Here is a 14,793-nt window from a genome sequence, read left to right as displayed (position 1 = left end):
TACCTGATATATGATTTTAAGTCTCATGAAATAGGCTCTGTTTTCAAAGTTTAGAAGTTCAGGCTTGAGTAATTCTGTTGGTGAATCTGTAATGGAGTGCTTATTTTATATAATTCTTAGTGCCTTTCTTTGTACTGCCTCCAGTTTTTTAGAGAGCTGTTTAGTAAACGGCAACCAAACAGTATTAGCGTACTCTGGTACCGGTCTGATAAGTATTTTACATGCAAGTAACTTTGTTTCAGGTGGTGCTAATTTAAAATGCCTGTTAATAAAGAATAGCTGTTCTAGGGCGGTTACGTGATGTTGTTAACGTGAGAGTTCCAACGGAATTGTCAGAAGTTAGTGTCACACCAAGATACTTATGCTCATGAACAGAACCAAGGGTAATGTTGTTAAGAGTGTACTGAATTGCTGATGTATGCTTTTTTCTTGGTATAGATAAAAGAACATACTTATTTAAAATGATATTCATTTGCTAGTCCTGGCACCACTGAGATATTGCTTTTATGGCGTTGTTTAAAGTTGGATGATCATCAATGAAGTTAGTCTGCTGATAAAGAACCCAATCATCAGCAAAATGTTTATTATGTGAAGAGTAAGCTGGTAGGCCATTTGAACTTTAACGATTGCCTTAACTTTGCGCTCTCATTGTTTGCATAGCAAAGTCGTACACTATATACAAATACTTCGTACTTCTTTCCATGTATTGAACCGCAAGCAATGTTTCTCCGGTAGGGGATCTTCAATAAAATTTTTTTCACGAAGGTGTGCCACACGAGCAGCCGTACGATAATGGGGAGGAAAATTGTCACAGGATGAGCGTCAAGTGCGCTCAACGCCACATTTGTGTGATTCGGTGAAGCTAAGCAAACTATTGCTTACAGCAGCGGTTCTCCGTTGGGTCCCATCACTCGGTTCACTTTCGAAAGCGTTACATAAACGAAATGTACTACCTTAAGCGATAGTTTTCTTTGTGCTATGTTGCAAATAGCATAGAAGGACTAGGTATTCTGCTGCGGCTGCACTGTGGTGCACGTTAAACCTGTATACGAATAGCGAGTGGGGTTTGTTGTACGGACTGCCACTCGGCCCATCGCTGCAAGACGTGGGTCACAAGCGTAGGTATGCTGTACGTGTCTTCTTGATTCCAGGTTCTTTCTGATTTTGGGTTGAGATATATTCCAATGACTTAGGCATCAAGTCGTAATGACTTCTTTTACTTGAAGGCATGCTGCGTGAGCTATGATTAAAAACTCCAGGCGAAAAACTTGCCCAAAGCTTGATCGTGAATGTCCTGCCTTGTTGCAAATGTGTTACGCCAAAACCGGAATTACCATAGAGTAGGAGCATTGGCCCTGTTTTATTGATGCAAATGAGCATACTTCCTATTGATTTAATTTTTCTATAAGGGGCATCCTTTCGGGGTGTGCTAAAAAGTCTAATACAAGGTGACTCTACAGGGAATGTCTATGCACAGCGAGATTCTTAACTATGATGCATGAAACAGTACATACACAAGGGTAATAATATGAACAACTGCAAATGAACAACCTCTGGCATGCAGTACTAATGTAGCGAAAACTAAATTACAAGCAGCTATGACAATCTTTTAATTGATGTTCGTGTTAAGTAGTATTGACCATGACGCAAATGCATTAGAGCATACGCTTTGTGTGTGGCTGGAAACGCAGTGTTCTTTGGTCTCGCTAGTTGGTACTTCGGAATAAAACGCATACTGCAGGCCGAAATCGGCCATTTCATGTTAGCAGTTGAAATATTATACTTAGCTCATATCGTTACGAAGACGGTGAGCGATGAGGACGAAGTACTGCGCGGGTTCGAGCTGGACAGTCGTCTTCTGATGTGCACCTTCTCTTGTGCTCTGGACCTAGCCCCGAATAATGCAGCCCCTTTAGTGGAGTCGCTGGGTACAATCTTCATACGACGGAGCTTACCAGTGGCCGCCAGGTGAGGACACCGAACATGAATCTTCCGGCGAGTCACGGAGCAACAATACCGCTCCTTTCATGATAATGGTGGCGCCTCGTGACCCTGAACCCTTTTCCAGCACTGACGGCAGAGATGCCGATGATTGGCGGAGCTTGTAGAAAAGCCCTTACAAATGATAAAATCCTCTCCATATGCTGGCCACGTATTTATTCATCTCAATGGCACGGCAAGGGTATGGTATGAAACCCATGAAGAGCAGGTTACTAATCGGGACATCTGCAAAGAGAGGCTGCAAGCACTGTTTAGAGGGCTTGATGGTCGGCAGGTTGGCAGCTCATCGCGAAAAAACAGCTTGTGTGTCGTCCCCAAAGTTCAACAGAGGGCTACGTGGCCTACACTCAAGACATCCTGGTACTTTGCCACGACGTCGACGTAGCAATGAATGACAGTCCTAAATGGTGGGCAGGTCCTCAATATAATTGCTGACGACGCTTTTCACTTTCTGGTCTACAAGGGTCCCTCCACAATCTACGCCATCATTGAAGTGTGCCGTTATAATTCCAATCAGGTTTCCCGGCTGCTGAACAGAGCAGTTTCATCTATCTGCAAAGAACAGCGACCACCATCACCAGAGCCCGCGGACTGCGCCACGTCACGAATATGGTGAAAAGAATCGTTCGTAGGAAATTGGAAACTCTGGCACCTGTGATACCATCACCGACCACAACAGACACCACTGCACGTGGTGTCGCTGATAGAGGCTGAAGTGAGGCAGGAGCTTGCCACTTTGAACAAATAGCACAGTGTGCGCCGTCCGCAGCGAACCAATTTGTCAACCTCGTCGCCCTGTTTTGCGGCCTTCCTACTACAACCGTAAACGTTGCAGCAGTCTGTACAAATTGTGCATTCCAGATGTCCATCCGATCTGCTTTAAATTTGTAGCGTTGACAATATTTCGGGACGTTGCCGCCGCACATGTTATTCTCCACCCAGCACCGACTGCTCTTTACGTCACCGTCCTGACTTGCTGCGCCGCTTCTCGCCCGACCTTATTCCGAATACTCCTTCGATCGACCTGGATGCTTTTCGCACTCTCCATCGGTGCAAGCGCGCTGAGCTCACTCATTGTCGTCTCCCGCTTTGGGCTGCTGCCCCGTGCGAACGCTTTACATGGGAAACTAGTAGATGCAGCCCCCGGAGGTGTGCTGCATCGATTGTCCGACCAAGATACCCTCTATTGACCCCAAGACTGAACTTACTCGGTGTTGCTCCCGATGGTGTTCCAGTGCGCGCAAAGATTGACACTGATGAGCAGGTGCGCACAAATACGTAATGAGTGCTGCCCATCGCTATTACCTCCGCGAAGTTCTCACACCTGCGGCGACCCATGTGCGTCTCGATGATCGTGAAACGGCTGTTCTCGACGGAATACGTACCGCTCGAGTTGAAGTAGCCGGCCACCATATCAGGCTGCAGTTCACTACTTTTAAGACCTCATCCTTGCCGATCATTCCACCCTAATTGAATATGTGCAAGGCATTTTCTACCTCTAATTTCCTCTGCTTGACTCTGCGCCTACCCATTTCTGTCTCCGCTCGGTATGCACAGACCTCCCGTCTACTGTACCAAGCCGCCTCCTTTGTTGTATGGCATCACCATATCCCTTTCCCAATGGAGACTAACTTACTGCGCCCGTTCTTGACTTGGTAATGAACCAACAAGTTCTAGTGCCTCATACCGTTGTCACAACCAAGAACACTCTATCTGCCGTTTCTGAACTTTGGGTACTCTCAAGTTCTCCCTTGTGGCATTTGTGTTCCACGCTATCTACGCTCTCTATGCTAAGTCGCAGCTTCGGACGCCGCCCGGCTGAGTGAAAATACAACCCATCACTAGCAGGCCTTTCTGTGGATGTCTTCACGCCTCTTCTGGCCTCCAATATCGATCCCATTCAAGCTGCCCAGCTTCGCAAACTTCTGGAATCTTTTTCTGACATCTTTGACATAGTGTGTCCCATACTAGAGCTAACTCAATGCTGAAATTACCAAAACGTCTTAAAAGAACATTACCGAGCCTCGCACAGTCCGTGGGTCTCACTAGTTGTCCTGGTTAAGAGAAAGGATGGATCATGGCGTTTTGTGTTTACTGTCAGCATCTAAACAAGATTACAAAAACGACATGTACCCCCTTCCGCAAACCGAGGGCGCCCTCGATTGTCTCTAAGGTATTAATGTTTTCTCCTGTACTGATTTTCGCTCCGGCTATTGGCAGATAGCAGTGAATAGCCTGGACATCGAGAAGACAGCATTTGCAGCACCTGGTGGGCTTTGGAAACTTTTGCTTATGTAATGCGCCGGCCACATTCGCACACATGATGGACGCCCTTCTGCAAGATTTCAAGTGGTCTACTTCCCTCTGCTATCTAGACGACGGAATTATCTTCTCTCCCTCATTTTCTCATCATCTCGCTGGCCAATTTAATATTCTATCCTTCTTTCGTCATACTGCCCTCCAGTCTAACGCCCCGAAATGTCGTTTCGCGTATCTTCAGATTACAGTCTTGGGCCCTGTCACCAATGCTACTGGTGCTTATCCCGACCTAGCTAGCTTCACGCTTATAGCCAAACGGTCGAGTTGGTGAAACATATTGACTGAAGCGCCAACAAACACCGAACCAGAGAAAATGCTTGCCTGCTTCCTTGTTTGTTGCGCTGTTACCCAGCTAAGCTTTAAACCGCGAAGGACTTTCCGCTGCACCGTTCCTGCAACGACGTGCGCAGCTCCCTGGGGTGTGCTAGGTGTTGATGACATCACACGTCCTTTCCCAGATCTTCTCAAAAAGGAAGTGGTTTTCTTCTCTGGTCATAGCTAAAATAAATATTTTGCCAAGTTCATATCTAAGCTCACCACTTCGCCCATTTTGGCACATTCGAATGTGCGCGTCCCTACGGAAGCGCGCATTGATGTTAGCGGTTATGAAAATGGCGTCATACTTTCACAGCGACACTCAGTACGATCGTATCATCGCCTACGCCAACCACCTACAATCAACCACAGAGAAAAATTACTCGATTCCTGAACTCGAGTGTTTATCTTTCGTATGGGTCATTGGGAAATTTCACACGTATTTATACGGCCGCCCTTTTACTCTGTTCACTAACAACCATGCACCCTGCTTGCTTTCCTCTTTAAAAGACACCATGAGACGTCTTGGTCGTTGGGTTTTTGTAACTGCGCGCGTTTGATTACATGGTGGTTAATAAGACTGGTCAGCAACACACCAATGCTGACTGCCGTGTCTATTATACAGTTGATCCACCCGATATTTCAACTAGTGGCTACAACTCTTACCTGTTCGCGCACTCTTCGTTTGAAAACTTTTATGGCGAGCAGCACCAGGATACCGAGCTCTGCTGTATTATTGCCCGTCTCTATTGGCCTCTTTGGACCGCTCGACACACCAGTTTGTTTTCTGTCCTTATAACAGAACACCTTCAGAAAGCAATGGATCAAGAACTGCACGATCTCTTCACTGTTGGTTATCTGGGCGTTTCGTGCACTTTTGATCGTGCGTCGTGCGTCGTTTGGTTATATTGACCTCGACTCTATCGCTCTGTGCAGTGCTATGTAGGCACCAGCGGCCAGGTTTCGACGTCGAAAACGCCCCGAAATTTGTCCAGCCGATTTTTGTCAGTCCTTTTACGTTCGATCAAAACCTTTCTACCATGTTGGGCTGGAGCGTCTCGGACATTTTCTGAGACCACCTCCGGAAATCGATGGGTTGCCGTTGCCACACAGACTACACTCTATCTATGCAATCGTGCGAACACTTCCCACCAGTACTACTACGATGTCGCAAATTTTTTTCTTTATGACCTAATTTACGTCATGGCGCAGCATGTCAACTCCTTACTGACTTTGTCAGTGAGATCCTCCGTCCCTGTTCCACCAACCATAAGTTTGCCCCCCCCCCCCCCTATCATCACCAAAGCAACAGCCTCACCTACATGCTCGCTATGTACTTTTCACCGCGACACCATGACTGGGGTCTCACTCTCCCACGCGTCACTTTTGCCTGCAATTCCTCTTGTCACGACTCTGCGGGTTATTCTCCTTTCTATTTTCTTTATGGCCGTGGTCTGCTGATCCACTTTCTGCATACTCATCCTGCCACACTATAGCTCGTACCGACGACGCCCGCCAGCTAGCCCGCTCCCGCCTGCTTGCTTCGCAAGCCTCGCAGCAGGGTGCTTACATCCGCCGTCACCGTCTGGCTTCTTTTTTTTTTTTCCGGTCCCTCATCTTGCTCTGAACACCACATTGCCGCATCAGGCTCCCAGAAAAACGTCTCAGTCATTATACTGGCCCATACGACATGCTTCGTCAATTCACCGCTGTACTCTATGAGAATGATCCATCTATCCCGGAGTCTACATTGAGTTCTGCCCCGTCTGACATCGTCCATGTTTCGCGCCTAAAAATTATCAATCACCGTGTACTGGAACTGCCTCACCGACACCGGGAATATGGTGTTTTTGCTACGTAAGACAGCGAAGAGGACGAAGTGCTGCGCGTCTTATGTGTATATGTGTTTATGTACATATATAGGTGTTATCATAGAGGTGTTTATGTCTATAGGCGAAACCTTTGACACGGCGAAGCCACAGAAGTACTGGGTAAAACTGGGACGTAGAAGGAGAGCGAAGAGGACGAAGTGCTGCGCTTCTTATGTGTATCGGTGTTTATGTATATAGGTGTTATGATACAGGTGTTTATGTGTATAGGCAAAACCTTTAACACGGTGAAGTCATGGAAACACTGGGTAAAACATTTCCAAGGCGTCATCTCTGATGAACCAATTATAATGCGACATCACGTGCTTTTTCTTCCTGTTCTAGCTCACTGTAATAGATTTTTCTTACACGATGCTTACCTGATATACAATTTATGCGGCTAGTGGACTGGTGTGGTACAGGATCAGCTTTACATGTGGCTCCATCAATTGCAGAGGTTAAACAATGGCCTCAGCGATCATCTCCGATGCAAAGGAATTTGCGAGCTCGGACACCACGGGCTGAACCGCACATATGGGACTATGTAGCTGCTGCTGTAGTATACGGCGGATCTTTAAATCTCTTTAAGTCTGGTCAGCAGCAGCGAATGCACCCGCCCCACTGGTTCAATGGCAAAGACTCATGGCTAGTGAGCCTGCGTACATGGATTCCATCCAGGCAGTTCAGCTCGGCTTTGATTGTGTGTTTGCTTAGTTTTGTGTTTCTATTTGTTTGAAAACACTATAAGCGTTTAGAGTAGTGATTGGTTCGTTGTTCAGTATACTCCAGCGGTCTTTCTCTTAGCTGGTGAAATTAGAAACTCCGTCAGGCTGACACGCGCGTTGGCAATCGACAATCTGAACTTTGAATCACCAGCGCTATGTCACGCACTTGTGACTTCTAAAAATAGCTTAGCCGATCAGAGTGACGGCACGAAGAAGATTGGACAAGATTCTTGGGTAGTGTTGGCCAACGCACGAATGCTTCCGCACTAAGATGCGCGCAATATGGTCAAACAAGGCCCAGACAGCTGGGCATTGCCTAGCGCTGTTGCATTTGGGAAACGCTCGCGGGTCAGTTTGGGTATTGGCGCATCTGTGGAGACCGAATACGGAATTGAATGAACAGGCGGCGGAGGCGATGGTTCACGCCCTCATATCCAGCGCTACTCCGAAATCCTAAAGATTAGCTTCTCATCTGTGGTGTTTCTCAGCGAAGCTATTGCTCCCTAACAGCTCTGTGAAGCTTTTATATCAGCTTTTTATGAATGCTGCTTCCTTTATTAGCGCTAGTCCTTTTTCTGATGTTGGCATAGGTGCCATCAAAACTCCCAACACCACTGTAAGCAGTATTTCAATATCAGTTGGTGCTTATCAGCGCTCTTTCCGAAGAGGAACTGTACTTGGTTTTCTTAAGACGCCTTTTTACACAGGGACAACCTAATTATTATTTTTAATTGATTGGAACAAAACAGGGCATACCACACGTGCTATGCCATCCTTCATGTATCTATACACGCTTTCTTCATCACAGGGTGGTCTTCGGGGTGTCGTGTGGACGGACTGCATGCAGTTCGTCTTCATCCTCCTTGCACCTATCACCGTCGTCTCCAAGGTTGTGATAGATTCCTTGTCTGCGAACTCAACAGTGCTGCCCTTGAGCAGCGAAGACTTGAAAAATTATATCGGAAAGTAAGTAACCGTCTCACTGCGTTCTTATAAAGACGTTTAGGGCAGAAATCTGTTTAGTTATTACTTAAAAAATCTGATATTAAAAATAGAGCCTGTTGTGTATTACCAAAGGCCTACGCTGCGACATCGGAAATAAATGTAAAACCTAACCCACGTTGATAAACAAGTGTACATTGTTATTGCTACATCAATCACATTCCATTATTTGTTTTTCTTGCAGGGTCCGAAAAATTAATCAGAGTTTATGCATGCTCACTTCATAATTTAGTTACAAAATTAAACTTTGCATTCTTAATCCAGTGAAATAGAGACTGGTGAAGAATTCGGTTTTAACTGTTGCAAAGCATAATTTTTGCCCAAATAAAATTATGTAATTTTATGTCAATCGTTACTTTGTACAAGAAGCATCATATGCAGCGATCTGCAACAAGGTATCGTATTTGTGAAATAAAATTATTGTACATAACTTTTTTCGCGTTAGCACCACGCAGCCCTCAATGACCTGATTTCTTGGGATCAGCATCTATTTTAATGTATGTAAGCGCTTTGGCTTTACATTTCATGTGCACTTGATTATTTGAGAACAAGAAGGGCTCCACTACACAAGTGAGAAAAACTATGAAAGCCATAACACATATCTAACTGTAGAAGTGGCTAATTCAGGCTGCTATTGCATTACACTTGTATACACGCACTGAACGTAAAACGAAAAGAAACTGAAAATAATACAAGAGATGCTCTCGTGAAAGCAAGAACTACCATCCTCCGTAATTTTTAACCCTCAACCAACAGCTATAGCTTCGACCTGAGCAATGACGAAACCATTTGGGCCTGCTTTTTTGGCTCATGCGCTTTGGGAACCTACCGGATCTGCTTGGACCAAGTCGTCGCCCAGAGGCTCTTGGCGTGTCGGACACTGGAACAAGCTCAAAGGCATGAACTCTTCCTTGAATGTGCCCTTTTTTGGTTTATTTTTGTTATGGGGCAAAGAACTCTCAATAGGGGGCATTTTTTTCTAGTGGCGCCATTCGGTTCTTTGTAGCTGTGCAATGGCAACAATGTTTATATTTAAGAACTTGCACACAGCCTAACATTCTACCGCTGTAATCTCCCATGGTTGTTTTCCATGAGTGTGATTAGTGCGCTTCAGCGAATCCCATGAAAGCTTTGCAATCATAACTCTTCGTATTCAATAACCTTAAATTTCCGCACTAAAATTATTCATGGTGTCTCGAAAGGAGAAGCCACAATAATTATTTATTTTTCCATTAGCAATACGATGTTGGGGAAATCAAGCCAGAGGTGCTGGGGCAGGCGAGGAGCGTTTAAAAAAAGATAACAGGCGACTTAGCATAGCATAGAGCGGGATATCGTGTAGCAGCACTACTAAACGTCTAAAATCGGTACCTCAAATCCTCTCTCACTGGAGCAACGCGCCCCTTCTCTCCTCGAGCTCTCTATTTGCTCGTACCTCCGGCTGACACCAGATTTTTATTCTCCGGTAAAAATTTTTGAAGCATTTTGTTTTGCTCGCCCATTTTGGTGGTGTATACCACAACGCTCCCCGTATAGCACGCGTCTGCTAGTGAAGCCAGATGATAATTTTGAAAAGAATTTGAAATGAAGACATTCCCTCTACAATCGTATGCTTTATTTACCTAACAACGCTATGTTACATAGTACAAAGGGCGTCGTCAGAGAAGCTGAAAAACTACAGAGGGCGTCGCGTTGTTACATGGCGGTGACTGATGGGGAGAGGCCATCACGGCAGTGACTCATTTATGGAAGCCTTTGCATTGATACAATAGGCAGTTCTAAAGGTCCCCCCAGAAGTTTTGTTTACTTTTTACTCGCACCACAGTTGCGTATCTAAAAAAAAGCACAGTTTTAAAGTTGTATTTTTGCGGTGGTGCTTGCAAAGATAATGAGTGAGCCAGTTGTAAACAACTGTGGTGGAAGTGTGGAACGCAAAATTCTGCTTTGGCGTCAGACCCCCACCACACCAGCATAGAAGCTTTGCTCGAGCAGCTGCGCACTTGGAATAATGCGGGAAAAATAACACGATAACGGCACCTGGCCATAACACATGTGGCTGAAACAAACAGCATAGAAGTCAGACCTTGACTGTGCAAAGTATTTAAAGCTTGTCTTACTGATCGGAATCAGATGCATTTAAGTATTATGCATGTGTCGATAAATATTGTCATTATGTGTGTAAAACTTAACTATACCATCTGAAGGCCCCAACCTCTAATAATGACTGCTAATGGAGTTAAAAGGGAAGTAGTCGCCTTCTTGAACGTACCCTGATGGGATTCCGTGCGACAAGCGAACAGCGTCCGATGTAGTCTGGTGAAAACAAGCGCGCATGATGTTCGCGAGGAGATGAGAAGGCCGTCTTAAAGAGAGATATGTTATCCTTCTACCATTCTGAATTGTTTATCAGAGATTACGCCCAGCGCTCCATGATTTTTTCCTACAGCTAAACACATCTCTGTTTACCGAGTTAGGTCAATCAGTTCAGTCGTTCAGTCGTGTCCGACTCTTCGTGACCCTATGCACCATGTCACGCCACGCTTTCCGGTCTCTCACTATCTTCCCAACATCACATAACTGCATCTGCAGTGCCTCGAGGATGCCATCTAGCCATCGCGTTCACTGCCTACCCCTTCTCCGGCGACCCTCAACCTTTCCCAACATCAAATCTTTCTCCATGCGACTCCTCTCTTCTCATCAGATGACCAAAGTAGCTGAGCTTTAACTTTAGAATTTGACCCTCCAATGAGCAGTCAGGGTTTATGGTCGACAATATCGACTGATTTGATCTTCTGGCAGTCCAAGGAACTCTCAAGAGTCTTCGCCAGCACCACAATTCAAACGCGTCAATTCTTAGGCGGTCAGCCCTTTTCGCAGTCCAACTCTCGCATCCATACATCACAACTGGAAAAACCATAGTTCATTAAACAGGCGTGCGCGGCCATCGCGAAATGCCCCGTGCCTATGAGAACAATCTTTAAGCAACGCGAAATGATAAGAAAGGGGACAAAACTAACGCCCATAACAGTTGCACCTACAGACCGCCAGCAGCCCCGCTGCAGTGGTGCAGTGGCTAAGATGCCCGACTCCTGTGCCGGAGTACCCGGGTTCGATCCCGACCGTTGGCGGCTGTTTCGATGGAAGCAGAAAGCAAGGCACCCGTGTGCTGTGCGATGTAGATGTACGCTATAGAAACATACTTGGTCGAAATGTCAAGAGTCTACCACCACGCCGCAACAGCGCAACGCGCCGAGCAGCGGCGTCGTTTTTGCCTGCACGGCGCATGCGCTGGCACTCCCCTTGCTCCCTCTGTTTCAGGCTGGAGGGCCCCTGCAGCCGTTGCTGTTTTTCTCCCTCCGTCTGGCTGCTGTATTTTGTTTGTCGCGTTTCCTTCGGGATCGGCTTCGCTCCCTTGCATTTCTGCGTCTCTTATAGCCTGAGTCGCTTTGGGACGTTAAACACTGCGAACCAAACTGAACCAACCAGATCATCAGCAATTCATTTTTAGTAAGTGCCTTGAATGGCTTAACCCTTTCGACCCGGTATCGAAACTTTGGCCGATTTGGGGAGGTAGTTCAATTCAGACGTAATTTTCTTACTCAGAATCGCTGCTGTGGTCATTGCCGTGCTTGAGCGTACAGAAGTGGGCGTTATTGCAAAGGGCGTGCAACAGGCACATGAAAGGAAAAAGACGCATGCAGCAGCTAGTAAACAAATTTGCAAATGACGACTTGAAAAGTGAATCGTTCTGCCCTGACTTGTCTTGTCAGTGTTGGTGGGCCTGAAGCGCCTTTGTCGCAATATTTTGACAATTCATATACTTGGACCCCGTGCATCCGCCGTAGGTTTATTAATGACAGAAGATTTTACCGCCGTTGTGTCTCAACGTTCTTGCTTAAACAAACCTCATCCAGGAGTGCCGAGAGGTATTAAAATGCACAGGGGACGCACCTTTGCACACGACGGGCAAACAAAATTATTGGAAAAAAAAACGCGCGTCTTGTGCAATAAAAATAAGGGCTATATTTTAAAGATTGAGCGTTTTACTTTGTTTCCTTACTTCAGTGGGTTGTACAAGAGAACCGCAGTGGTTCAGAGGAATGGGGCTCTAGTTGGCATTCCCCGTCCAACTTCTGACGAAACCTCACCGTTACACGCATGGCCAGCTTTCCTGCACACCACATAATAGCACGCTTTCATCGCCACCAGAAGCGAGCATCTAGTAATGAACTGCAAATATTTTTACTTCTGAGAGAAAATGGAAGACTACGGTCAGATCGCGAGCGATGATTTCGAAACCTATGAGCCACCCTCCTACGCACCGAAAGTACTGTCTGGAGCAGGGTTCTGGCATTCGCGCATTTCCTTAAAAACGGCACATTACGAATTAGGGAGGTAACTTACGATCTTCAGCACCGTGCAGAAGGGGTTGCAGCAATTCGAACTCGATGATTTTTTATATATTTTTCAGGGTTCGGAGGAAAACGAATTTTTAGTCCAGAAAACTAAATATTTACGAGATTTGGCCCTCCGACTTTTCGCTGTCATAAAAATAAACTATATGTTGAATCCCTAGACAACGCTCCAGGAAGTTCTTTATACTGCTGAAGAAGCTGGTCGCGCATGAAAAATTTTTTAAATTTAATGTTTGTGCCCACAGATAACACGCCTCAACAATGCGCTTTCTGTCATTTAAGCTCATGAAGGCAAGCTTTTGATAGCTGCGATTGAGGTTAAACTTTAGGCGATGCGGCTGTATTCTGTATTTGAGGGCGAACCTAGAGATTCGGCTATTATATGTTCTGGACAAAACAAATGTCGGACTTGTTTTGATTTTCTGCCTCAGTCGAAGCTCCACCAGTATTACGGTGTTAGAGGCAGCCAGTCTTTGCTTAGTAGAGGCATAACTAAACAACCGTCCTGGAGCAGATTAGAAAGTTTCGCTCTTGTGGCTCCCAGGATTCATTTCACATCCGCCGTGAATATTGTAGCCCTGACTGGGTTGTACAGCTTTTCTTTGATTATGCAAGGTCGCATAAGCTTGCTTTAAGCCATAGAGCTGCGCATATAGCGAACGTAAAGGAGCAGTCACTCTATTATTTTAAAATTACTCTCAACTAATTCGACCAAACGTTTTCATGCATCCCGCCCATGTCACAGCCTCCCAACCGTAGAAACAAGACAGCTCTGCACCAACGCTCTTATTTATGGGACATGCTTCGTTTCGACTCAATTTTGCGGCAGGCAGGTATATTCCGCCTAGTTCTGAACGTCACAGTAATTTGTTTCCGCGGAAAAACGTCCAGTGGAAGCTATTGTGCTGCCAGCAGCTGTGCGCATGCTGGAGCTGCTAGGGTGATGTTATCATTTTGCATTGTGACGCATAGGCGCGAGCCGGGTACATCCAGGCGCTACACACGATTTATGTGTCTGCAATTTTACTACGTTTGCGGATTCGTGGTTTCCGGTGAATGCAAAATGCTTTATAACTTGAAAGCTGCAGGCCTGAAATCCCCGAAAAGTAAAAGAAACAAAAGCTGCATTTATTTCTGTATAACTTTTGAAAACTCAGTGCGGTCAGGTTGACTTCGCTGACTGGGAAACATGAATGCGGGTTGCATGGTGACAAGGATGCATTTTGATCCTGGGCAATCGCAACAGTCACGTTTACCTGTGACAGGTACAGCTATATCACAAAAGCGGAACGTTAGTTTTTCGAACAATTCTACACTTTCGAGAAATGACATTGCCGAGCACGTGCGCACAACTACAAAATACGTATTATTCTACCATAACGAAAAAGACCAAGTATTTTTTTTTGCTCTAGAGGTTCACTTTTCATATTTTTTCACGCCAACACAATGCGTTTAGTCTAAATTAGAGAATGATATAGCAGCACGTGCAAGTAAAATCTATGGCTCAAAGCTTTTTTGTTCATATTTTTTTGTCATATTAGATGCGGCCAACATGGTGACGTCTTCATCAAATGTCAAATGGTGCAGTGACCAAATGTAGCTTCTAATCCCTTAACTCTTCTCTAAGGGCTAGAAATTACACCAATATGAAAATGTCTACATGAGACACATGCATTTAATGCTCAAGGTTTGCTTAGGAGATCGGGTGCAATAGCTTTAAGACTTCAATTTCACAATAAAGGCCTTGCCTTTCAGTGTTCTCTTCTCCCTTCGAGCTTGCTCAATAAGAAAGACATTCAAAGCCAAAACAAGTTTATTTATTTATTTATTTATTTATTTATTTATTTATTTATTTATTTATTTATTTATTTATTTATTTATTTATTTATTTATTTATTTATTTATTTATTTATTTATTTATTTATTGAATCCTCAAAGGCCCCATTTAAGGGGTATTACATGAGGGGTGGGCTTGGAGTACGGCGGTTACAATAAAAAAATGTCTTTCGATGGCAGTCTTGAAATTATTAATGTCGGTTAGTGAGGCGATGTGGTCGGGAAGGTCGTTCCAATCCAGGGCAGTGCGCGGAGAAAAAACGACTTTTGGAATGTTATTGTATGGGCGCGCTGAGGGTAGACGGCAGTGGA

General features: G+C 45.2%; 1 protein-coding gene across 1 annotated transcript in view; it reads left to right on the top strand.

Annotated features, from left to right (window-relative positions):
* LOC146209874 (sodium-coupled monocarboxylate transporter 1-like) overlaps positions 1-14,793 on the top strand; it is a 173,389-nt gene that overhangs the window by 46,486 nt on the left and 112,110 nt on the right. Inside the window, exons 5-6 of the mRNA XM_084587465.1 lie at positions 8,037-8,194; positions 8,987-9,127. Coding sequence (XP_084443591.1) covers positions 8,037-8,194; positions 8,987-9,127 — 299 coding nt within the window. The remainder of the gene's footprint in view (positions 1-8,036; positions 8,195-8,986; positions 9,128-14,793) is intronic.

This window comes from Amblyomma maculatum, chromosome 1, assembly GCF_055883805.1.
Source record: "Amblyomma maculatum isolate TAMU_Amacu chromosome 1, ASM5588380v1, whole genome shotgun sequence".
In the NCBI taxonomy this organism is placed as follows: Eukaryota; Metazoa; Arthropoda; class Arachnida; order Ixodida; family Ixodidae; genus Amblyomma; species Amblyomma maculatum.
Note: the sequence above shows the minus strand (reverse complement) of the source record. Positions and strands in the feature narration are given on the sequence as shown.